Genomic DNA, 26854 nt, shown 5'->3' with positions numbered 1-26854 from the left:
AAATCAGTTTTATTCTTGAATATACTGTGGGGGGAAAAAAGACCTTTGTGTGCAGCGCATCTAAGCATAAAGCCGTTTTTATTGATCGTGAATGGGCCACTTGTTGTTGTCATTATAGTGGCAATATTGTTCCCTGTAAAATGTGCCTATTAAATCATCACTGTGGAAAGAATGCGCTGTTTGCAATGTGATGGCCCCACGATGAAAACACTGATGTGAAACTGGTGAGAACTGAGACAATGTTGGATTATGGGCATGGGAAATGTGGAGGACAGTATTGTGCTTTTGCCATTGACGCAATAAAACAGATCAGAGCATTTCAGCAATAGAAGAAACAACCAAAGTGAGCAGGATTACTCCTCAAAAACTGCGTGAATGAAGAGAGATACTCCCCCGGGTGTATTTTTGACGAGGGAACAATGTAATAGCTGATTTCAAAGCTCAAAAAAGTCTTTATCCCAAAGTGCCTGGATGACATTTCCACATGTATTATGACAGTATGGCAACAACATCTTACTTGCTCACTGTCTCAGATCAGGAAAATAAAAGGAAGATGAATAAAAAGCGACGGTAATTCTGAGTGTTTTTTGAAACTACATTTGTAACATCAGCTTTACCTCATGTTTCCCCTTCATCCTGCAGATCCGGATGTCGTTCTTGTTCGACTCCCATGTCCTTTTCTGAAATAAATTCCAAGAATGAAACCCTTCGTTAATCTCAATAACACACACAAGTTCTGTTAGTTTCAATGAGGCCCGAATGGTGCTCACCTTACTGTAGAACATCTCGTCTCCAGCGACGATGTCCAGCTCCACTCGGAAAAGATCATCCCTAAAAAGGGCAAGGACATTTTGCATTAACACTTGAGCTCTCAGGATTTAAAAAAAACAGAAATCCATAAAAGATACAGGACAGAGGCGTTCATGTTTAGTTAAAGTACCCATGTGTTCAGTCTGTTTACCTCCATGACAGTGCACCATGCTCGTAACCTTGAGCGTGGTGCGGTTATGAGCAAGGTTATAATTTTGGTTCAATATTCAATACATGAATATTGAACCAAAATTATACCCAATATCCCAGTGGCTCCCCCTTAATGTGATTGGAGCCACTGAGATTTGATGTTTTTACGATATCTCCCATTCCTGCGTATACTTATAGATTCTGGCTGCGTAATGCCATCTCAAATCCCCTCTGCCTTTTGCCTCTGCTCATTAAACTTGACTTGCTGCATTGAATTTGCTGCAGGGCCTGAATTTCACTTATCTGTCCTGTTTCGAAAGCTCCCAAATTGAATTAATGCGTGATTAAATCGGCTTGTTTTACCGATGCTCCGTCTCCCACAAGCTGCCTACACATAATCCTAGCTGTATGCACGCATTCATAATTTCCCAAATAGACTGTCTAAGTGGCAGTAATGGTGCAGTATAACCTTGGATATTCCTCTTAAAGCGGTATTAAAATGCTCAGAAAATGAGTCCAGTACAGAGTACTGATTAGGGTCCATGTATCTTCAGGGATGGATCAAAAAGTCTGGCTTCATCTTAAAAGGTTCTATTTCTAATCTGCAAATCTGTCAGGGCTGTGTTATTGCTGCAGTATCGATCGAAATCTCAAAGCCAGCGCCGCCTCTCGTCTCTCAGCTCCATGTCCTCCTTGGTTTTGCTTGACCGAAGCAGGGGTTATCATTTGGCACATCCCCCGTACAAGTGGGAACACATTAAAGTTATGTTTTCTGTATGTATGTGTGAACAGCTACATGTACAGAGATTACACACTCTAGCAACCAGCCTGTCATTTCTGCATTATATTGACACCGTCAGTTTATCTTCTTCTATTCATACAAAGTGTTTTTTCTTTTTTTAGGACTGGACTCCCATCAGCCTCTGGGTCGATCTATCTATAGTCTTTCTCACACGTTTCCATCTGCCGCTGACTGTTTACTTCGGACATTACGTGGGTTATTTGTTTCATAGTTTTGATGTTTGGTGCAGTCCTGAGGAAACTCCTGTTGTGATATTAGACTATACAAACAACTTGATTTATTGGAGCCTATGGGTGATTGAATAGACTCTGTGCATTACGTTAGAATCAAGCTAACGGTAGCGCCACAGCCCACACATTACTATCATAAAAGCACCGTCTCACTCATTAGTTCAACTTTCTTTATGACTAACCATTAACAGACAAAACACATTTAATCTCTCAACTGAAAGAAACATTTTTTTGGCCTTGTCCTCACTCTGCAGCCTGCACTTTCTCTCTCCTCACTCATCTGCCTACCTTGCCCACTGTTGCTCCTTTAGCTCGTTGCTAAAACACGGCCCTGGCTAAAGCAGCTGCGATGATACTCAGGATGTTCATGGACATTTCTTACCCCTTTGCCCCGTGAATCGGTGATAACATGAAACTTTTCTACGGTATGTCGTTTTGTGTACAACTGGTCAAATGCTAACTTTATCTCTGCTGCTAGCACAGTTTGATTTTAACGTTGTGCACTGAGTCATTTGGAGACAAATAAATACAAGCACTGGACCAAAGGAGACTGAGATTAAGAAACAGGACACAAGCCCCAGCAAACGTGTGGCCTTGCCTCCTGTCACACGCCTGGGACATTCTGCAGTCTGACCAACCTGTCTGACTGTCACACTGTCCATGTGTTGGGATGACAGCTGATAAAATTTGACGCCTGCACTGGGTTTGCAAAATTCTGTTCTCCTATGACTGTGAACCACAAAGCAGATTTTTCCTGAAAACTGCATAATTATCTGAAGAATGTTGACTCATACTGACGCAGTATCAAACTAGTATTAAAATCAAGTCTAAACACCAGCGGCTAAAGACCACCAAACATCAACTAGTCAAAGAGCTGTCTGCAGGATTAAATGAGCTGGATGTAGCACCATAGGTTGCAGATTCCCATCCTCATGTTTCTGAGCCCTTCATGCCCACTTCTACTTTATTATGGTTATGCTATGTGGCAGGTAGAACCATCCTCCTTGTCCATTATTCATAACTGCATCCTATTTTCTGTGCTCCTACTTAACCTACAGTAAATGTCCAAATCACCCACACTTGCTCTGGACACCCATCATTTACAGGTCGAGGGTCAAGTGATCTCTAAACATGGAAATGGACAATAATCTCATCAGGACCGCTCCGGCTCTGTTTCAATTTATTTCATTACCATAATAAATATAACCAGAGAAAAACTGAGCAGCTTGTACCGATGCCTCTCCCACAGCAGAGGATGGGGAGTTATTTACACGAGCCTGCTCCTGCTGCCTGCTGGATGTTTAAATGATGCATGACCCTGGGCTTGTATGTTTTCTGTTGTTTGAGTGAGCGTGCCGCATTGCCAAAAGGTTAGAATCCAGGCTCAATGTAAGACAAAGGTTAAGCATGTAAATACTAATGTTGTGTTGCGAGCCTGCGAGGCTATGGTAAACAGCCCCAGTTTTTTTAATGCTACAATTCAGCCACCGGGGCCATGGTGGAAAAAACCTTTACTCGAACTTGAGGGATTTGAATATTATAAATGAGATGGTAAAGAGTTCAGCATCGGTTTGCAGGACAAATCCAAATAAGGTACACTTCACTCATAAGGCACATACTGTGAAGCATGTGCCGAACCAAGATCACCTCACAAGGGAAAGAAGGTGCAATTTTATTACAAATTAAAGTTTTGAACCCACATAAAACTTTGCTAACTTCTTTCTCACCTGACCTAAAATTTTAAGTCAACACAGTCCAGGGAGAATCCATCAACCTCTCCTTAATCTCTCTCGTGACCAATCTGTGAACTTTCTTCCTCCATCCAGCCAAGACTGTGGGTCACGACCTCTTAAGCCGCAAACTTTTCTTAAACTTCAGGGTTACGGTTTCCGATCCTCACAGGCCTGCGCTGTGGTTTAAAGCACTGCATTCTTTGGGAGAGCTCCCTGCTCTTTTGGATGGAGCTAAAATGGCAGGATTTCAGCTGACCACCTACTTCAATGACATTTCTGCTGACGGGGGGAGACTGCCCCGGCGCATCACTGAGAGAATCAGGATGTCTCTAAAAAAGAGCAGCTGACCCACTTTACAATTTGATACTAACACAAGCAGCTGCGTTTCAATATCTGAGTGTGTAAAATTACTCAAATTATACAGTTAATATAAGCTTGTATTCAAAATTATTAGTTTCACTGATTGGTTTGTATTTCATATCATATTGATGTATTTTGACTTTTCTGCACTCTCTCCACCACTTTCATATCCTTCCAGAGATACACACATCCTTATGCCAACAACATCTTTGTGCCCAGTGCCATTAGGCTGCATGTCGCTCATGTGTATTCTTTCTCTATGGATCTGTAATTGTGCTCCAAAGTTTACATACCCCGGCAGAATTTTTTAGAATGTTTTGACCATTTTTCAAAGATATGAAAGATGACAAAAACATTTTTTAGTGGTTGTATGAAGCCATTTGTGGTGAAAAAAAAGGAGTTTGCTCTTTTTAAATCATAATGAAAAAAGGAAAGAAAACCGCAATTGCAACTTCGCTGCCTCTGGGTCAGAGCCACCAATAAACACTCATGGAATCATGAAGAAGAAGCTAACAGGCTAACGGGCAAAGCTAACTGCCGGCTAGTGCCACTAAAACAGTATTTACAGCCAAGTTTGAGTGAAAAAAATGATCTCCACTGTGTAATTGGATGTACAATATCACTCTCTCCCTTTGCCTTTTCTGTCAGCGTAGTATTTACTCTCACGGACAATTAATGAGTAAAAAAACACAACATGCTACGACACCTGCAGTGGCGCTTATGGCCTCTGGGGCATGAGTTACTAAGTACTGCTTGAGAATGAAAATAAAACCACCATCTACGGCTACATTACAGGATAGTTCATAAACAGGAGACGATTCGATGTAGCACAGCAGAACCCTGAAAGCTACGTATACAGATATTTGCTGCTGAAATAAATGTTCACATACAATCTGTATCAAAGACCATTAGCCTCTATACCTCACTGACTTCCTCCAGCATATCTGCACATTCTTTTCATATATCCATCTCTTTGTTCAGGGCGATCTGTCGGAGGCTGTTCTCTTTGATGTCGAGATGCTGAGTAGACCTAATGTGTGTATGACATCACCTGTGTGTCTATGTCTGTCCACTCACACTTGAAATGAGCTAAAAACTGAACTCAAACAGTCGATACAGCAGCATGCCATGAGTCTCATGACCTCACATTGACCCTGCCGTGACCCATACGTGACCCCCGAGTGCTCAACTCTGAACCAGTTGGACGTCAGCACTTTCCATTTTGAGCCAGAGCGAAATGAATCAAGCCCTTGTACACAATAGCAGGGGCTGGTTTGGACTTGGCCGCATTGGTCATCTTGTGGTCAGGACGAGCTGATTTCTCAATGTGCTGTCATTACAGGACAATCTCTAGTCGTTGCTCAAGTAAGAACCAGTAACATGGTGTCATAGGCCTGTTCCAGTAAATCTTTATGCAAACAAATGTATTTTCATGTTTATGACAATATTACATATTGTCAAGTTTACAGCATATTTGTGACTTTGCAAAAATTAATTAGCAAAAGTAGCAGTAATTAGCAACACATTCTCCTACATGTTTTGTGATAACTCATGCCATCTCAGCAGATAATTGTTTTGGTTCATCATCACTTCTAGGTTAGACTCTTTTTGTGCATTGTCCTATTTAATGCAGCTGGAGAGCCCAGAAACCACATCTGGCCTCCTTCACAGCAGCACAGTGGAGCTTAGTGTGGCAAAGCACTTACTACACCTGCCACCAGTCAAATACACTATTTACTTTCATTTAACAAGGACAGGAAAAGGACAGCAAGAGGCGGCTCCACACAGCATGCACTCCGAGCTGGGATTTAGCAGAGCTTGCAGTCCGCTATGCTAATGCTTCCTGGATTTGGGGATGAATGAGCAAGTCTTATCAGCCACTGCACTCAGTGGGGGCTTTTGGTAGTCATACCTGTCACCATGCACGCACTTATTTATACATTTTGCATTAGAAAGTCTCCTGTTGCTAGCATATATTCTCTGCAATCACATTCCGCCTGACAAGAAAGCGTAACTAATATTAGACTTATGCTGCACTCTACTTTAAAACTCTCATAACATTGTCAATGCTGTGCACTGTACCATGTAAGTTTTATTGGCGCCATTAAGATGCAAAATTGGTGTCCATTTACCAATGCTTTTTAGTGCCTTTTAAACTTCCCCGTAACCTCCAGTAGGCCATTAGAGGGGAGTAACTTGATCGACATTTTCCAAATAACGTTTATGGAAGACCTATTTTGACAAAAAATAATAGAAACAAAGCAATAATGGAGCTTAACATCTCTGTCTATTTCCAAACCTGCTCAGGTTCCAGAATTCGACTTTTAAAGGCACAATGAATGGCGGCTACTGGCATCTGTTGATCCTATAGTGCAAATCCTGCACATAACATTGACCAAATATTGGGCCTCATTCACAACTGTTCACAACACGTTCTTACTCACAAATTTGTTATTAAGGTCTTGTTAGGAAGGTTTTTGGCATTCACAAAACTTGTTCTTAGCTGAAAACGTTCCTCTGTAAAAACAAATCCTAAGAACAGTCTGGAGGACTCTTTCGCACAAAGTAATCTCCGGTTCTGTACACAATCATGCTCCTAATGGCACCCAACATTCTGAGTGATATATGTTTGTACATATTAATTCCTTTATTAATTAATTCCAGGATGTAAATATAATTATCATAAATTTCAGATGCCTCAGATACAGAAATAGGTTGGTAATATCACTTGTAGCCTACTTTTATTAATGGCAAGTAAAGTACCAATGTATGACTGCTAAAACCTTTGAATGCTGCCGTTCTCAAATAATGTAGCATTAAATGTGCTGCATCACATTTAATGCAGCACATTTACCAAACGTTATTTGATAAAGACAAACATGAGTCTCGATCATACAACCTAGTGTTCCGGAGGCGTGCGCTTTACTCATGGAGCTAAGCGGCCGGAGTTTTGCTATGCTATGCTATTTAAAAGGACTAAATGCAAGTTGTGATTTTTATACTCGCTACTGCCACCTCAGGTCTTGTGCATAACTGCAGGTAAACTCATTCATGACGGCACTTTTTAAGTGACAATGCAGGATTTTAGAGGCAGTTGTGGTGAATAGGTCTGGGCTCATTCTCCACATTAGGACATTGCTGGAGCAAATATAGAAAATATATAATTTAAAAATGTTTAAACTCTGTCTAGTCACTTTAAAGGACTGACCCGCGGGAAGAGAGGGAAAACCCTTTGGTGATGTACAGGTGATATCTATTTAAACATTTTGCAATGAGAGCAAATTTGCGTGCTCAAAGGTGTAGGTGGGTCCTTGAGCACGTGGCGCTGATGGCTGAGATTATTTTCTTTTGGGGTTTTGTTGGTAATTAGTTTAGGATTCATGTGTTGTCATTCATATCCTGCTCTGGGTGTCTTTTTTGTCCTTATATGGTGAATCATAGGCGGTGTCATATGCTAATTAGTCCTCACACGCACACGCCTCCAAGTCGGCATTCGCCAAACTCAGAACATACGTGCGAAGGATTTTCCCTACTTAAGAATGTGTCGGCGCAGTTTCCCGACACTGCCTTCGTAAGAACGGATTTTAAGCTGTTTCTTAAGAAGATGTTCATGAATGAGGCCCATTGTCTTTATTTATAAGAACAAAATGCTTTCATAACTTCTCAGTTTGGGATAAATCTTCTAATTGAAAGTGCATTATGTCCACGAGTTACCACATAGCTGATTAGCTTCTTCCATCATACTCATAGGGCCCGATCTTGTGTTTCTAAACGCAGACTAGAGTTTAGGGGCGCTATGTGAAATCTTCAGCTTCAGACATAGCGCAGTAAGTGTCTGGACAGGGGCTGTATTTTTCCGAACCCCTTAATAATCTCTACTTTTACAGTTCTTTTCCACAGTTTGTAAGTCATACTTTTTCTTAAACCTTAGAGTAGGAGTGTCTCCCCCCCCCCCCCCCCCCCCCCCCCCCCCCCCCCCCCTATGCTTTAAAGTCCATTTACAGCCAACAGTAGCCCTTTTCTTAGCCCTTCTATTATCAGCCTAAATGCGTATGTGCTTACAGACTAACTCAGCGCAGACAGAGTGGCTGGAAGCTTGTAACACATTTTGATATATTTACCACTGAGTGTCTGCAGTCGGGCTAGACCAGCTGGGGGCCGGGACGAGGTCATTTCCTGGACCACATTGGCGTCTCTTATTGAAAACCACTTCTACAGCAGCAAATAACCACCCCCATATGTGACTGTGTCGGATCTTTTTTGTAACCGTGTTTCAAGCTAAATTAATTTTTGGGGCGGCACGGGCAGTAAATCCCGGCGAGCGTGTCTTTTGTTAGCACAGTCTGGTTCAGGTTGGCTCCCGGTTGGCTGCGGGGGAGCGAGGGAGCGATGTCTGGAGATTGTAAAGCTGCAACAGATGAGAAGAGGCTGTCCTGGTGCGGCCTAAAGCTGACCACCACCAGGACTAACTGTCTGATTAGGACAGTCACAGTGCACTGGGATGCATATGCGGAGCAGATTGTTTGAAATAGAAACATATGCATAGCTAAGCGCGAATTTCATTAATCCAATATTGTAAATACCATCTGATGCTGCAGCGTCTCAGTGAACACTTTTACACAGACATATTGTGCAAAATCAACAGTGCTAATGTATTTTACTCACAAAGCAAGCAAAGCCCATGTATTTGGGAAAGTAATCTAAATCATATTGTAAGAGAAGTCATTCACTTTAAAGCCACACTGTGGATCATTCAAGGTCTGACGATAATAATCAAATATCACACCAAACATGCTCCTGTTGATCACCTATGTAAACATAGCAAAATATCCCACTGCAAATGACATAACATAGTGACTCTGTCTGGATATCTGTTATTGTCAAAGCAAAACAGCTGGTGATGTCCCACTCCAGCAAAGTTACAAGTCAGGCACAGTATGAGAGTCGAGTCCACTCATAATACATAATACATAAGACAAATGCTTGTTTTTTTCCAACACTCATTATTTATGTATTCAGCTACAGTGTGGCTGTCACCTGTTGTGTTAACCAAGGGCATTACCCAAATCTAAAGGCTTCTTGACCGGAGCGCTCACAGCCTATAGGCCAGTGTAAATGCTCATCTGAAAGCTAAGAACGTACAAAACTAATCTAAACTTTTTTGAGGTGTCGCCGCGTTATTCTCACAATTTTGAAGTGCCTTTGTTGTGTTTGTTTTTCTGTTTTTGTGTGTTTTTGTTTTTTTGCCTCTTTTGTTTCGCTTTTTCATCACTTTTTAATTGTGTTTTTGTCGCTCTTTTGTTTCATTTTCATCCTCGTTTTTGTCGCTTTTTGGACACTTTGTTCAAGAAGCTTTTAGATTTGGGTAAAGCCATACTGGAGAAGATGTGCTCGATTCAGGTGAGGGTTAAGATTTTAAGATGTCATGGGCTTGACAAATCTGAAAACTTCACAACGCTGTATATAAAAAAAGCACTCAATAACGAGAATGTTGCATTGGAAGAAATGTTTTTTTCCTGGTGACCTTTCAAATCCCATGCCCTTGCTTTTGCGTGCAGCTAGATATTGTGACTAGAGTTGGTAGTGTGGTTTGCGTGACACTTGAACGTGATAGTTTCCATTTACCGGGACAAAGGAATGTTACACAAACTGGTTTGGGATCAAATAAAAAGTTAAATAAATATAACTGCATGGTGTTCAAGATATTGTCTCTGATTTATCATGTGGTTGATATTCTGCAGCTCCTGTTAGTGCTAGGCAGTTGAAACATTCATCACTTTTATTGGCCCATGTTGTTTGGGGGGCTCATGTTATTCTTATGCAACCTTAACTCGAGCTGAGGTCCTCCTGGACAAAAACACATAAAACATGTGTTCCAGTGAGCAGGGCCTGTAAATACTGCTCTGTTTACTCTGTGCACTCACCTGGAGAAGAATTATGCGTGCAGGGCTTTAAGGGTCTTAAGATGCAACCACACTCAAACTCAAACTGTGTGCTGTGAGGTACTGTTACCGTGCATGTAACATTTTCACTCCATAAAATATGACTCTTCTCCACATAGTATATCGTGCAAAAGCTGACAGTAAATGTGGGCTGCGTGTGGACCGGGTTTGTATAGTACAAATAAAGTCTTTTCTTCGCAATACAAAACTGTATATTTTATTTTTTGTTGTTGTCGTCGCAAACTCTGTTTATATGACAAATTGCCCCAAATTGCCTCCAACTATATCTCAGAAATGATGCAATGCTACCATTTCCCACAGGACTTTCTTTTAAACATGGTGAATACTGTCTGAAAACATTTAAGTTCGTAATGTACGAAGATAATTTTTCTTTTTTTTTCTTTTAAAGCAATACTAAGTGACTTATTTACCTTAATAAATCCTTTTCGTAGTCCCTCTTGAGATAATACAAGTGTTAATGGGATGATTGTAGGGTCTTTCATCGCCCCTTGGTGTCTGAAAACCACTGTTGCAACTTCCCTGCCTCCGGGTCGGAGTCACAATACACACTAATGGAATCATGAAGAAGAAGCTAACAGGCTAACGGGCAAAACTATCTGCGGGCTAGCACCACTTAAACAGTATTTACAGCCAAGTTTGAGTGAAAAAATTCTCTCCATTGTGTAATTGGATGTACAATATCCCTCTCGCCCTTTGTCTTTTCTGTCAGTGTTGTATTTACTCTCACGGATTCATAGAACATTTGTATAGTCTTGTTAAAATATCAAGGATGAAAAGCACCACTGAAGAGCTTTTATTACCTTGCCCCGATGTAGAGCGTCCGGTTGACCTGCAGCACTCTCTGGATATGAAGCGGCTCCTGCCTCAGCCACGTCCTGTGAGGTCGCCCCAGAAACACGGGATACCTCCGAACCACTGTCAATGAATAACAAATACGCAATTACTACTGACCCATCATTCACTGTGTCAACTGTTTGCTCTGTAGCAGCTCAACCAGCACGGTGTGGTAAATCATATCTTATTACTTGGTATTGCTTCATTGCACAACACGGAGAGTCTTTTGCATGACTTGTTTGGGAAGGTACAACTGAGGGAAATTAAACATAAAAGGTGGATGAGGTCCTTTCTACTTGTCACGTTGCAGTGGCAGAAAGGGAGAGAAAGGCAAAAAAACAGTCCGATAAATCACACAAAACCAGGACAGCTCTCGGTTGGCGCCCTTGACTGAGGCAAATGAGTGAATTTGCATCAGATTCTTTCTGATCCTTTTATGTCATGCCATCATTATTGCTTGAAATCTACCATTTTCATATTCAATCCAACACTTTTACGCTTTTATCCCGTTGCAAGGCTCTCAGTGATCGTACCTATCCATCTTCACGCATTTCCACATTGTCTACCTGCCAAACTGATTTATTCTTAGCTGTACCTGGTGAAAACAACAGGATTTGTGGTCATGCCATAAAGATATTGTTCTTTTCCAGCACCACAGAATTGGAGCAGAGCCTCTGAAGTCTTCTGGGAAACTATCAGTCAATATTATTGAGCTGCCATCGATCAGCGCTCGTCTCTGCAGGAGCTTTGGAGCCCGGGAGTCTGAGTCTGGGAGAAACGCCGTCGGGAGGGTCCCAGGTCGTCAATGTATCAGCACCTCCTCAAGCCTTGCACTGTGGGCCGACATGAAGGGATACCCCACACCTCCAGCAGTCAACACCAAGAGTGACCCCGACAGAAAAGCAACTGACCTCTCATCTCATCTGAACGGGCGATGGGGAATTGAAAGTATAACGCAAAGCTGAAATGATAGATTCTTAATTCAGCGTCACATAAAATAGTTATTGAGTTATAGTTCCAGACACTTCAAAGTTGGTCACAAGATGAGTTCTTTTCAATATGAATAAATAATAAAGTAATACATTTGTGGTCAGTGCTTTTGCCCCTCCTCAGTTCTGATTCCTAGACCGTGTCCAGGAGGATTTCCTCTAGGTACTCCACTTTTCCCCATCAACACAAAACATGCACAATGGACTTATTATCTTCTCCTGATCATGGGGGCCATTTGCTAAGGCTGTGACAAAATATCAGATCGGAACGCAATAATTGTTGCTGGAATAAGATAAGATAGGACGTCATTGATCTCACAATGGAGAAATTCATTAGTTACACCAGCTCTTAAGAAACACTGAGGTGGTAACGAGAAGTATCTTAGAATGAATATAAAATACCTCTAGTTACTATTACTTTATTGCAAATTATCCTATTAAAGTGCAATAATAGGATAATAGGTGCAATCCCCTGAGTGTTTTTTGAAGGCTGATGTAACAAGTGAATAACAATGGAAATACCAAATATTAAGAATCGCAACACTTTCAATACTTGTTCATTTTTATCCTGCACTCTTTTGTTTTCCAGTAACTGTTACACAGCACTTTGTTACATTTTGCACTTTTCAATCTTAACTCTTAAGTTAAATATCAAATGGCATTTGGTTTATAAACTTTGGACACATGACATGTTTTCTTTTTACACATTTTGTGGTCGACATATTCCTTATCACAATGATTTACTGCATCACAATGTGGATCGGATTGGCCCCTGAGCATCATGATACGTATCGGATCGTGACTAAAGTGTTCGCCCACTGCTCCAGACATGTTACACCAGCGCAGTGTTAATTTTGACATCTTTTAATTTCGTTTTACTCTTAGTCTTTTGACGAAAATGTTATTTCATTTTAGTCGAGATTTAGTCAAAAAAATGGCTTCAATTTTACTCAAGTTGAAGTCAACTAAAATTGCATGTCAATTTAGTCGACTAAATTTAAAGCAGTACGAAGTAACTTGTTTACCTTAATACATCCTTTTTGTAGTGTCACTGGGGGTAATGCAAGTGTTAATGGAATGATTGGGGGGTCTTTCATCTCCCCCTGGTGTCTCCTGCACCGGGTCGGAGTCACCAATACACACTAATGGAATCATGAGGAAGAAGCTAACAGGCTAACGAGCAAAGCTGACTGCGGGCTAGCGCCACTTAAACAGTATTTACAGCCAAGTTTGAGTGAAAAAAATTATCTCCATTGTGTAAATGGATGTACAATATCCCTCTCTCCCTTTGTCTTTTCTGTCAGCGTAGCATTTACTCTCACGGACAATTAATAAGTTAAAAAAAAAAACGCAACATGCTACGACACCTGCAGTGGCGCGTATGGCCTCTAGGGGCATGAGTTACTTAATACTGCTTTAGGACAAATTTAGTTGACTTTGCATTTATGTTTATTATAGGCCTAATCATATTTAATCAAGGTCCTCTGCTTGATGGAGCTTCTCCCACATGAACAAAGCTCAGAGTTGTTCCTTTGGCATAGAATATAAATGATATGATGCTCTTTCAGACTGTCATTGGAAGTTTGGACGATTTTAGTCTCTTCTTTTCATTTATTTAGTCTTATTTTAGTCTGAATTTAGTTGAAAATAGCTGGACATTTTAGTCATAGTTTTAGTCACATTGAAAACTTTTTATTTAGTTTTAGTCCTATTTTAGTCAGCCAAAAGATCACTTTGACTAAAATTAAGATTAAATATTATAGTGAAATGCAGAGGGACTAAAGATGTACCCATCAACATTTTGAAATTAATGAATACCGGTGATTGATGAGCACCGGTCTGTGCAACTAATTGAGATCCTGGTGAGTGCCTCCTCAATCTTTTTTCCTACAAAATACTTTACTTGAGAAATAATCCTCGGTCACAGTCATCCCAATGAAAGATGGCAGTATCTGGATATTTCATGAGGAGTTTTGAAGGTTGCTGATCAGATTGATTAAGCTGCATTGTTTTACTGAGTTTTGATAACACTGTAAAAGTACAGCCCCTGTGCCTTGCTTTGTGGTCTAACATGAACGGTGGGAGTGGGACAGCAATAAACACCAGGTCTGCCCGACCCTACAGCTGACACAACGACCCTCCCATATTCCAACACCAAAAGTGCTACACAGGGCCGTGACCCTCTCATACCAGAGTTCACCCTTACCTTCAGCGGGGATGAAGTTGAGGGGGCCCGGCTCCTCTGGGAACACCGAGCTGGCGGTCCGGAGCAGCCAACAGCACAGCGCTAAGTACAGGCGGAGAGGAGGGGCTGCCGCGGTCGCCATGGCAACAGAACCTCGGAATCTGCAGCGATAAAAAAGAAATTGGAAAAAAACTAGTGAGTTGATGCTAAATGAGGCGAGAGAAGTGACTCGCGCATCAACACGGATAGACAGGGAGAAACACTCGATCACTATAACCGACTGGAGAGAGAGTATTCCCAAACAGGATCGCTGTATTCCCGGGACACCTCCTTTCCTGCCCCCGATGTGAGGAGAGATAAATAGGCGCTTGTGGAAGGATTAAGTCATCAAGAGAGAGGCAGAAGTGTCCCGAGAGATGACACCGTGACACAGTAAAAAAACACATAAAACAGCACGCCAACTCTGACACATTTGAGAGGCATGTGAGGAGAGCAGAGGGAAATGAGAAATATCAAAAGACAGTTAAAAAAAAAAGTTATGGGAAACGGTATGATAAAAACAGAAAGATGTTTTATTGCCGTTGGAGGGCTTAATGTTATAAGCATCCCATTAATCTGAAATACCAGGAGATCATGCTGAAAACTGACAGACAAGGTCGAAGAAAAATTAAAAAGAACAGAAGGAAAGATATGTTGAAAAAGGCACTCGAGCATTGCCAACCATAAAACAAACTCGGAGAAAGATAGTTACTCAAATGAAACGGCTCGGAGAATTGTAAATCACTCTGGCAGCTGAGAGAAAGTGTTTGCATTTTTCACTGCACTTGGCAACTTAAAGAGTGCAAACACCACCGATATTTCCAAAAGCACGCACACAAAACATCTTCCCCCCCCTGATCAATCTTTAAGGACAACACCGAAATGTGCAAAGTCTGTCGAACACATGACAACCATTTTGAGCCCGTCTGACTGCTGCACATTCAAACAAGTGCTTTGCCTTGAAAATGATGTGGTGACGCCTCATCCCCTCAGCGCCACGGTGCCAGCACTCGCAAGAGACGATGCCGCTGTTTTTTCACCGGGGCAGAAATGGCAACTTCTCAGATTTGAATACTGGAGATTGGATTTCTTTATTCAAAACTGTTGGGGATTCACTGTGGTCCCAGATGCACGCAGTGTGAAGCTGCGCAACAGAAAAAAATAAAAAATGACACACCATTTGACAGCCTTTTCGCACCTCAGCATGTAGTCCTGTGTTCTGGAGAGTTTTTTGAATCGACGGCAGCTGCCTAACACCATAGACGGCAGCAACTCATTTAGCACAAATGCAAATTAAACATGACAGAACTTGCTATAATGTTATGTTTGTACTATTCCCATCACTAATCTATTTATTTGATGCGATTGAACTTCTGTCCTTGACGCTTTTGAACAGAGTGACAAATTCAAGAAACAAGATGATCGTTAATAACGCCGTGCAATTATTTGAAATTGAGTCGCGATCTCAATTTTGGTGCGCCGTTTCCTCCGCCAATGTCTTTTCCCAAACATATTAAGCTCATCTGACAACCGCGCCGTCGCCACATGCGGGACGGTTACCCAGAATCCATTGGTAAACACATTTATCCAAACAAACCAGCCAAGACGAAGAAACAGTAATCTCCCATTTGCATATATTCAACCTTTTTTTTAATTTATTTTTATCCCAGGCTCTTATTACATGCCAACCTTAATATGGCTGCTTCTCGTGGCATTCTCTTCACTCCATAAGCCACTCGGCATGCACAGCACCCTGGGGTGAACAGTGCGGATTACTGTCTTCATGTGTGCTGTATGCCCCAGTAATGGCATTTAAATAAAGCGCTTGTAGACTTATGGAAGAACTTGCACTACACATTATTCCCAAAAGTATCCACCGCTTGTATTCTGTCCCTTTCCAAGTAGCTACACACAATTTTGACTTTTGAGAGGAAGAAAGGGAGGAGGAGGAGGAGGAGGAGAAAGAGGAGGAGAAAAAGGAGGAAGAAAAAGTAGAAATGGAGGAGGAGAAGAAGCGGTTGGGGAGGAAAAGAAGAAAGAAGAAGAAGGGGAGGAGGAGAAGAAGAAGGAGGAGGAGGAGAAGGGAGAGGAGGAAAAGAAGAAATAGAGTAGGAGAAGAAGATGTGGAGGAGAAAGAAGAAGAAGAAGAAGAAGAGGAGAAAAAGAAGAAAGAAGAAGAAGAGGAGAAAAAGAAGAAAGAAGAAGAAGAAGAAAGGCAGGAGGAGGAGAAGATGGAGAAAGGGAGGAGGAGGAGGAGGAGGAGAAAGGAGAGGAGGAAAAGGAGGAAGAAAAGAAGAAATGGAGGAGGAGAAGAAGAGGTGGAGGAGTTGGAGGAGGAGAAGGGGAGAAGAAGAAGAACGGGATGAGGAGAAGAAGGAGGAGGTGGAGAAGGGGAGAAGAAGAAGAGAAGAAGAAAAAGAAGAAGAAGAAGAAGAAGAAGAAGGAGGAGGAGGAGGAGGAGGAGGAGAAGGAGAAAGAAGAGAAAAAGGAGAAAGAAGAGAAAAAGGAGAAGGAAGAAGAAGAGAAAAAGGAGAAAGAAGAAGAAGAGAAAAAGGAGAAAGAAGAAGAAGAGAAAAAGGAGAAGGGGGAGGAGGAGAAGAAGAACGATAAGAACAGGGGGAGGGGAGAAGGAGGAGAAGATGAAGAAGGCAAGTTTATTAGTAGAGCATAATTCGAACACGATTCAAATTGCATTGTGGTCCGAACTTAACAACATGGTACAATGACTGCAGATCAGTCATGTTGCAAGTGGTCTAGTAGCTACTCACATTGTCGATTCATTTCTTTTGTTCTGAAGCTGTCGAACACAATCTGCAAACATTTAGGTAAATATAGCAATAGAAAATGAAGTGAAATATCATCTTGACTCTCCACAAGTGTCCTCAAAGCATTTTGTTGCAAAAAAGAAAAAGAAGCACATAAAGGTGGGAGAGGTAGAAGATCCCTGACATATAGTTGTTACATGAAACTGTACAGCTGAGGGTGTCCAATTATATATATCGAGTGCGCCTGACATTTATTTGTAAATTATTAATAGCGCCAACAATGGGAAGTGTTATTTGATGTACGGCGCCTCTCATCTACTTATCTCTGCATCTTAAGCCCGTGACCTTCTTTCTTCTCCGGGTGACGCCTTCTGCTCCACCTCATGTAATTGCTGCCCGTGGGTGTCGCGTGATTAACACGTCTCCATCTTTTCTATCAGATCCGCATGTGGGGAATGTCAAAAATGTGTCACAAAGATCACACGTCCCGATAAGGTTATGACAGGGACTGCATTGAGAGAGATGGGGGGGGGGGGGGGGGGGGCAACAATGGCTGCTTGTAAGCACTTCAGAGGAGACAGAGGGCGTGCGGGAGACGGGAGAGTGACAGGAAGTGGTCACATTACGGACCTACAGTGTGTCAGCAGATAAGACGCACAGATACTATAGGCACATGCTTCATCATGAGGCTTCCTGGCAATGCCTTCAAAGACTTCCTCCTTTTCACAGTAACAACATCACGGATCTTAAGTGGATTCTACTTCTTGGCAGAATGTGAAAGATTTGCGCTGGTGTTTTATAGCCTAGAGGTTTTTTTTTTTCATTTTTCTTGAAGTCTCGAGCAGTGACAGAGCATGCAATAAATGGTCTTGTAAACTAGACAAAGTTGATTTGTTCATTTATTCCGGAAAGCATATGTGAACCAACAAGACCCATGCTTGTAAACACACGAGGATGGATTGATCTACTTCTCGCACACTTACACACTTTCAGGTATCACTTTATTTTACAGTACCTTGATACATTGCACCTATAGCCAAATTTAGTACAATGTAATGTGCTCTGTAACCATCTGTAATAACTTGCACCTATGGGTTACATACACAATGGAATAACTTGCATAATACTTAATAACTCCTAATACTTAATGGAATAGGACACGAGACCCTTAAGGTTAGGGTTAGAGTTATGTCTTTTTACGTTATGTACCTACAAACTACAAATACATATTATTCCATTGTGTATGTAACCCATAGGTGCAAGTTATTACACTTTGTTACAGAGCACATTACATCATTCAGTTCAGTTTCATTCATATACTAGTGTACACAAACATAGCAGCAAGAAGAAGAGGAGGAGGAGAAGAAGAGGAGGAGGAGGAGGAGGAAGGGAAGACGAAGAAGAAATAGGAGGAGGAGGAGGAGAAGAAGAAAGAGTGGAAAAAGAAGAAGAAGAAAGGAGGAGGAGGAGAAGAAGAAGAAGAGAGGGAGGGAGAAGAAAGAGGAGGAGGAGAAGAAGAAGAAAAACAAATAGGAGAAGAAGAAAAGGAGAAGAAGGTGAAGAAGAAGAAGAAAAAGGAGGAGGAGAAGAAGGAGTGGAAGAAGAAGGCAGAGGAGGAGACGAAGAAGAAGGAGGAGGAGAAGAAGATGAAGAAAAAGGAGGAGAAGAAAAAGATGAAGTTAAAGGAGGAGGAGAAGAAGAAAGAGTGAAAGAAGAAGAGGAAGAACGAGGAGGAGGAGGAGGAGAAGAAGAGGCAGAGGAGGAGAAAGAAGAAGAAGATAACATGGTAAAATGACTATATAGATCAATCATGTTGTAAGTGGTCTATGGAAGTTATTGAATGCTGCTGTTGCTAGGGACATAAGAAGCGGTCTTCTTGCCTCATGCCTCCACTCTTTGTGCCCAAACACAGCTGAAACACTTGTTCATTTGTCCATTTAACCCACACTTCAGCTTTCTCCACGGCTGTTTAAGCGCCTAATTCCTCGAACAAAGGCATTAACCAATCATGTGGCTGTTAAAAAGGGGAGGCTGCCACATCCTCCTGAAGCATGTCTATGTGTAGCCATAGGAAATCATGCTGATCGATGGAGGCGGAGGCTTTAGAGAGCTCTTAGTGAGTCAGGGGATGGAGGGGGGCTTTGACAATAACAAATAATAGAACAAGACCTGACCAATGGTACTGGACACACTGGGCTGTTCCCAAAACTTTGAAGGATTTGCAATCATTTTGTCAAAGCAAATTGTTCAAATCCCTCAACGGATATGTTTGTCTTGCCTCAGCAGTGGCAAAGAAAGCTAAAAGTAAAACAGTAATATCAGTAGTGATGGCAGGAGTGATGGCACAAGAATTTTAGTTAGTGTGGTAATCCACTTAGCTCTGATGAACTTGCAACACAGGCAAACTTCATATAGTTTAGACAAATGAAATTGTTGTCGCAGAATGCCTTCACCCACTATGACACCGCTTTCTATGCAAATAACATTTTAATTAAATACATCTTCTAACACGCTGTGAGGTATTACACTAGTATTACAGTCTCAATGCCCCCTCTCCTTCCTCTCCTTGTTCTCTCGAGCTCCTGTTTTTGTCAGAGCGAATCTTCTCTGTGTCTTTTCATTATGCATCCACGAGGCTCTAAGATAAAAAAATTAAAAAAAAAACAACGAGACAAAAGCAAAGTGAAGTTGTGCCTGGCCTAGATATGGGAATGGTAATGAAATGAAAGCGCAGTGTTCATGGGCCACGGAGGCGGTCGGGGCACCTTTGATTAAAACACATAATAGACCTGTATTATGCAGCGCTGATGGAGCATTACTTTACAAATTAGGAAACATATTCCTCTTTTACAGAGATTTGAAAAAGCCCGCACAGAGTGAAATCAAAGATGGCAGCTCGGGTACTTAATACAAATGTCAGGTGGTACTAGAAAACACAAAGACAATGATTATCATCCCTATTGTCTGAGAAATGTATTGTGGTTAGACAATGAAATTATACAGGGGGGGACATTCTTTATGTTGTGTCTATTATGTGTCTAAGGTTAAAAAAATGCTTTGACCGATCTTTCCGATGCAAATGGGTTGTTCTCTTAGGAGTACAGTGTGAACAATGTGTGGCCAAGGGAATATCTGCAGCACTTGAGCTATTATATAGGATCTTGGAAAGGAGAACTCTTCGGCACTCCTGGTTTTTGTCAAATTGAATGGCTAAGTCTAAATTGCGCAAAGAGAATGAATGCGAGAGTAACATCAGCGAATAGTTTTCCATGTCAAGTTCTGCAACTCGCTGGCCATCGTCCAGGGGATATCCTGCTCAACTCTTAGCAGATGGGATAGGCTCCACCCCCACATGAGTCATGAGTATTAGTGATGAGAGATAAAAATGAACGAAAAACATGACAAAAGGATCTATGAAAAATCGCTTTGAATTTAACTTGGTCAAAGAGTGTTTGTTTAGTTGCATGAAGCCACATGGACAGACTGCGATGGATCAAACTCATCTATTTTTACCGTCTCAAGTTTTGATGATCATTTCTCTTGGTTTGGATTCAGTTTCAACCTCTCTTCATCTACTCATCACTTCTATGTTTCGTGCCATTATGTCCCAGTTTGTGGTTTTGTTGTTCCTCCAGATCTACGTTTGGGTCGTGTCTTTTAAATTGGCTGTGACAGTGTGTTTAAGGAGGACAGTATATAAAGCTGGGCGAGGGCCAAGAACATCATTCCCGGCCATAATCTCCAAAATCCTTCCTGTTGTGCCGAGACACGCTTGAGCTACTGAAATATTCTGACAAACTGACTATATTTGGTTGTAGCTTTGTTTCAGTCATGTTGCAATCCTGTTTCTTCATGAAAATCCCCTGGAGTTTTTAGTTTTTATATTCATAAGTGCATGTTTGAGCAGTACTTTCTGTCTCCTGCTGCTCAAAACGCTCTCCCCCCCACCTGCTGATGTCCTAGGGTGGTGCTCATCTGCAAGTTCATGGTCCGGACACTTTACACCTGATTATTTCAGAGCTCAAATTCCCTCCACTGCTAATCATTCACGGCAATTGCTCCAGATAAACAACATTGAATGATTCTTTTATTAAAGTGATAGTCTGGAAGTCTAAATGTTTTACAAATGTTATCAAATGTGCAAAATCCACCACCGAGCCTTGCATTTGAACTTTTTTGTGAAGTCCCGCCTTCCCGGATCTCAGCAACTAATCAGAGTCTAGTATCCTCCTGGGTTGACCAATGAGACGAGCTTTTCCTGTGAACTGGCCTGTCAGGTCCAATCAGGAGAAGGGGGAGGAGCCTGATCGTCTACTTTGGACCATTCTGCTCCTGTTCTCATTTTTTACAAACTAAGAAGGGCTTTCTGGTTAAAGAGGGGAGGAAATTGATTGTTTACTTTCAAATTTCACTCTCTCTCTCTCTGTCTCTCTCTCCTCACTTTGCAAACTTACAGACCATCACTTTAAAAATGCCTGACTAGCGCATCATAAAGACTTTTACAACTCACAGGACGGCATTTTACAGCGCATTAATGTTTAAAATCACACTTCCCCACTGTAGCGGCACAAGGGCATCCCCCAGTTTCTAGTTCTTGTGCTATCCTGACCTTCGCAGTGTGCTATCGTCCGCACGACACCGAAATTATCCGCTTCATGGCATCACACATTAAGAAAGCAGTAAATATCAGATGTTTTCTTTATCTGCCCTTAAGTACGCCCCATAGATTTTCTTGCGACCGCTCTAATTGTCAATAGTGAGTGAGGTGGAGAGGCTGCCTCATGGACTGTGGAGAATCAATGGCAAGTGATAGCCCGGCTGCCATTTACTTGAATCAGCAATAACACAAGAATGGGAGTAAAGAATAAGTTGTCCGGGGATTTAAGGCGAAAAGATGTAGAAGGAGTGTGTGTTGTTTGTGTGTATTGGGACAAAAACATGATAAAAATAATTCAAAACAGGATGTAGAAACAGGGCGAGAAATGTACAGGCAAAAAACAACAACAGTGAAAGTAGGAGCTGGGAGCCAATGGTGCGTCTGCCTGGGTTGCCAGATAAAAATAAAAAAAACAGGCCAAATGTAGATATGTGGGATGGACCTCCTGGCTCGGTCGCAGCTCAGCCCGAGTGACAAGATTTCACTGTATCTGCCGAGAAGTGGATGTGAAAGAAATGATGCGTGGAAGCCCTCGGGGAGCCATATTTGTAATGCACAAAGTAGGCTGTGTCAAAATAAGCCACATTCTCGGTTTACGGGAAACGCGGGGTAAAAATATACACTGACTTGGAGGCAGGCTGCCTTCAATGAGGGAATATTGTTGAAACATCAGCAAAGATATTTAAAGCTCCTGCTATCTAATGCAGCGCTATTTTGGATTTTGTTTACATTGTTAAGGATTTTATTATTCATGCACATTGTCAAGAGGCTTTTATAGATTTAAACATCAATGGCAGCAGACAATCAATCCAGAAAGTGAAGCTGCCAGAGGGACAAACAAAACAGTTTGCAAGGGGGTAATGGAAAATTAATGGCTATACTACTATATTAGAGTAGTTTATTTACTTAGTTTGTACTTCATCTGTTGCTGCACTTCTTGTGGCTGGGTTAGGATACATAGATAGACACATATTTTATCTTTCAAGGCAATTGTTTCACTTGGAGGTGTGGCATTTCAGTTTGTGGAATTCAATGTTTTCGCTCTGACAGGTTAATGTTGCAACACTGCAGCTGCGTGCTTTTATGATTGCTCCGTTGTGCACCAGTCAATACCAAAACAATGATTTTATAAGAGCGCTCCAGAAGGGGAAGATATCTGATAAAGCCATGTCAGTGGATCATCATTTGTTTCAACAGTTGGCTTAAGCATAAACATTCTGCAGCTTGCCCCATGCAGTAACGTCAATAATATAATATGATTTTGCGCTGGTTTTCCTCAAAAACAGAAATCTCCATGGAGACTCTGTAGTAAAACAGACTTCCTCCTCCGAGTGTTGCTTCTAAGCCAAACCACAGTCTTCCCCAGTCGCTAATGTAAAAGCCATGTCGGAGTGTCGGAATTCCCTTCCCGCTCCGGGACAGTGCTTCCCCTTTATCCCTGAAACTTGACTGTGACCTTGGTTGTGTTTGCTAGTTTTTATCTGCATTTCAAATCCTGCAAAAAACTTCCGACTTGCTGAAAGATGTGAGAGAGAGAGGAGGAACGGAGAGATAGGTCAGGAATGTGGAAAGGCAAAGAATTGTGAGAGAAAACAGAAATGCGCCAGTGCTTATGCTGAACGCCAAAGAGTTACAATGCTGCCTAAAACGTTCAGTAAAAGAGAACAAATACTTAAACAAGGAGTGTCCAAACCACACCATCCATGCCACTGGGCCATTGGATAGGGCCAGTCCAATTTGTGTTGGCCCTCTGGCTTCCTTCTGCATTGACCCATAATTCCAGCAATGCCACCGTTTGCATGGTCAAATCCTTCGTTAAACACATCCAATGGAGTGAGGCGCTGTGCGTCATATACATTTCAGTATGTGGGTTTCCCTCAAAACTATTTCAACAACCAGATACTGTATTTTAACCCTTAACAAAGAATGAAATTCACAAGTGTAATTTTGCCGGATTTTTGAGGAGAGTATCAAAAGTATACATTTTTGAAAACTTTATGAAATAAGCAATCAGAAAAACATTTTTTCCATTAGCTCTAATACGTAAAAAAAAAAGTGTGATAATAGCAGTTGTAACATCTATATGGGGAGTAAAAAACGTAATTTGGCAAAAATTTACAAAATTTGGCAGAAACTTCCATGTGGTCATTGCAATCAAAAACGTCAATGACACCCTTGTCATATTTTCCATGGAGTTAACGTAGCGATGACCAGAACTCCCCATTTACTCTATTGGAAAAACTGTCTAATTGCACAATTTTACTAAATGACAATGACAAATGTAAAAAAAAAAAAATCTCATTGCTCATCCCATATGGTTTCCAAAAAATGTATAATTTTCAAACTCTCCACAAAAATCCCACAACAGTGGAAATCTAAGCATAAAGTGAACTGGACTGAACAGTTGATATCTTCTTCTCATGGATGCATCCCTACAGTACTAATAATTCTGTTTTAGAGAAGAGTTCTGGAGTTAGGTTCACAAACTCTTCCGGAAATTGTTTTATTTAAACAAAGTTTGCACAGTTTCGATGCGGAGTGTATTCTTTATTACAACTCTTTCCATGGATCAAATGTCTGTACTTAAAAATGAAATGAATCAGTCAATCGAAGAAATAGCAGTTTTTACAGCCTTTGTTGCTTTGTTCAAAGTCTAATCATTTTCATACAAAGCGGAATATGTTTTGAGAAAGAAACTCCCTGTGATTCACGGTTTATGCAGTTTGTAGCTGTGCCAAACCCTTTTATTTCAGTGCAACAAATTTACATTTCCAATTATGCTTTTCACCGATGACCCTGTGTCTACAGCTGTGATAATTTCAGGAGATTTAAAGTTTGGCAAAGACAGAAGATCATCTCTTTGTTCTCTTCTGGATGGTCTCACTGTAGGGGCTAAAGAGGAGAAGGCCGTAATGTAATACCTGTAATCGCCTACTGTTGATAAATGGATAGTGAAGATATACTGGAAAGAGTGTTATTAACCTTTGCAGTTCTTGAAATTACAAGACGAGACGAAGAAACAGCCCAAACAATTTAGAGAACAAGGCTTTGACAGTGCGTTTGAGTCTGCAGGTTAATTATAGGTGTTGCTTCAAAGGAAGTCAAGATAAAGTGCAAAGATACATCCTTTTATACTCCGAGCCGACAATTTCTCTCTATAGTACCTGCTCTCTTCTTGTTCCTTTCATGCTTTGCTCTTAAAATATTCTGTGTGAAGTTTCAGGGAGTGTGGCCAGGCGATTGCAAGAGAATTTAAAGGTTTTTTTCCCCCCCTGGACACATCAATACCGTGCCAAGGGTACAATGAAGTAGAGATGCACCGATCCAGCTTTTTTGCTGCCGATATCGATACAGGGTTTTGAGTATCTGCCGAGACCTGATATTTACCAATATAACTTTCTTAAGTGTCTCTCTCTGAAGGAAAATTTGAATGGACTCTTTTCTCCATTTTAAGATCAATAAAGTCATATTTTATTGTCATGACATATTACAGATCAAATAGCAATTATATCTAAACTCTTGGATAAACTTTAACAAGGATCACTGGACTTTTCTACACTAAATATCATTGGGTATATGACAGGCTTTAGGTTACATTAATATAAACAACTCACATTAAGTGATCTGATCATTAGAAATATGTTAGATCACTTATTTCTCAAACTAAATACAAACACTTGGTTTCAGCAGTGGTTATTTTATTTTATTAGGCTACTTTAGGTATTTTTAAGACTTTGTAAAAGGTTCACACAGTCTTCTTCGATTAAACAATGACTGTTTGTTCTTTTGGTAAGACAGAAAGGTTTGTTTACCTGCTTTAATAGTTTCTATCACTTCCTGTGATCTTCCTCAGAAGCGTCACCTGGTGTTGGTGATCGAAACTAGTAAAGCAGGTAAACACACTTGTCTTACCAAAAGAACAAACAGTCATACTTTAAGTATGTCTATCATAGTTTCTGACCCAGCCTTGATTAGTTCCAGTAGCATTAGCATGCTAACACTAGCTTTAGCATACTGATGCTCACCGCGGCATTGTTTTTAAGGCATTGAGAGCCAAAACTGGTATTGGTTCAGTATCGGATAATTGTATCCCATACCCAATATCGTATTTTTTTCAGTATCGGCTCCTATATCCGATACAAGTATCAGATATAGGAGCCGATACTGAAAAAAATTGAAGACAAACCCTGCAAACCCTGAAAACCCTGAAAAGTACTGGTGATTATGTAGATAAACGTAAACTAACTATATTTAATCCAGTATTGTTTAACCCTGAATTTACTTCCTGGGATTTTAAACCCAGCCAGTTAAAAACTAAGGACATATGGCAGCTTTTTACATAAACTACATTTACATATTTAGGTCAAGATGTGCAGTCTTCTAGCTGACAGAAAGAGATTCTAAGTACATGCAGAGACCTCATCCTTCATAGCAAAATCCAAAGCTGCCTCTTTTTCTTTTTCTCTCAGCACAAACAATTTAACTTCTTTCTAAGTTGCAACCTTAAAAGAAATCCGTCCAAACTTTCCGCCTCTGATCCCGAGCCTGTGTACATGAGACAAGGAAGAGCCCTCACATCAGAACAGCGCAGATCTGCCTGCCCTCTGACTTCCAGGCAGTTTACAAGCGTCATTAGCGGGCCAAGGATCAGGGGCCAAGGCCATAAATCACTCTCCGAACCATCCATGTAGGAGGAACACAGCTCCACGGCCGTAAAAATGAAAAGAAAAACACACTTGGAGTCTTGACAAGGAGGCTAAAAGCAGCGGCATCCATCACTGACTGGGGGTAACTCACAATGATAATCTCCAGTGTGTGGTAGTAAATAATGTTGGAACTTGGCTAATGGCAAAGAGAAGAAAGGGTTCTGGGAGCTCCTTCCACAGAACCAGATCCTGATGTGATTATCGGGCTAAAATTTCCCCCAAGGACATGCATTAGCCAGCGTAAATAGTGAAGAGTAACTCAATAGAGCGATGTGTTCCCGTCTCCGCACATGCTGGATTTTTGTATTCATAAGAGATTTATCATAAAAGCAACAAGTGAGCGCCAGAACAGAGCACAGGGTCAGGGACGGACAGGAGGACAGTGGGAGAGAGATGTCGAGGCTGATGAAAACCGAGTATACAGCAATAAATTGTTAGGTTTGTGTGCCAGCGGAGTCAAGGATAAGCGACTCTGCAATCTAATTCTGCAGGATCTGTAGTTTGTCATCAGCCTAAGAAAGTTTGCACTTTTGTACACTGATCAAGTCAAGTTGAATAGTGGGGTTGGGAAAAACATAACCAAAATCAGATGAAGAAAATTACAAAGATGACACTTATTTTGGCAGCACAA

General features: G+C 41.3%; 1 protein-coding gene across 1 annotated transcript in view; it reads right to left on the bottom strand.

Moving 5' to 3' along the window:
* The window catches only part of sema6bb (sema domain, transmembrane domain (TM), and cytoplasmic domain, (semaphorin) 6Bb), a 178629-nt gene that overhangs the window by 85150 nt on the left and 66625 nt on the right, over positions 1–26854 (bottom strand). Inside the window, exons 3-6 of the mRNA XM_079574459.1 lie at positions 14078–14217; positions 10849–10963; positions 771–831; positions 618–680 (exon numbers count right to left, since the gene is read on the bottom strand). Coding sequence (XP_079430585.1) covers positions 618–680; positions 771–831; positions 10849–10963; positions 14078–14198 — 360 coding nt within the window. The 5' untranslated portion in view covers positions 14199–14217. The remainder of the gene's footprint in view (positions 1–617; positions 681–770; positions 832–10848; positions 10964–14077; positions 14218–26854) is intronic.

Source organism: Gobius niger (assembly GCF_951799975.1).
Source record: "Gobius niger genome assembly, chromosome: 17".
In the NCBI taxonomy this organism is placed as follows: domain Eukaryota; kingdom Metazoa; phylum Chordata; class Actinopteri; order Gobiiformes; family Gobiidae; genus Gobius; species Gobius niger.
Note: the sequence above shows the minus strand (reverse complement) of the source record. Positions and strands in the feature narration are given on the sequence as shown.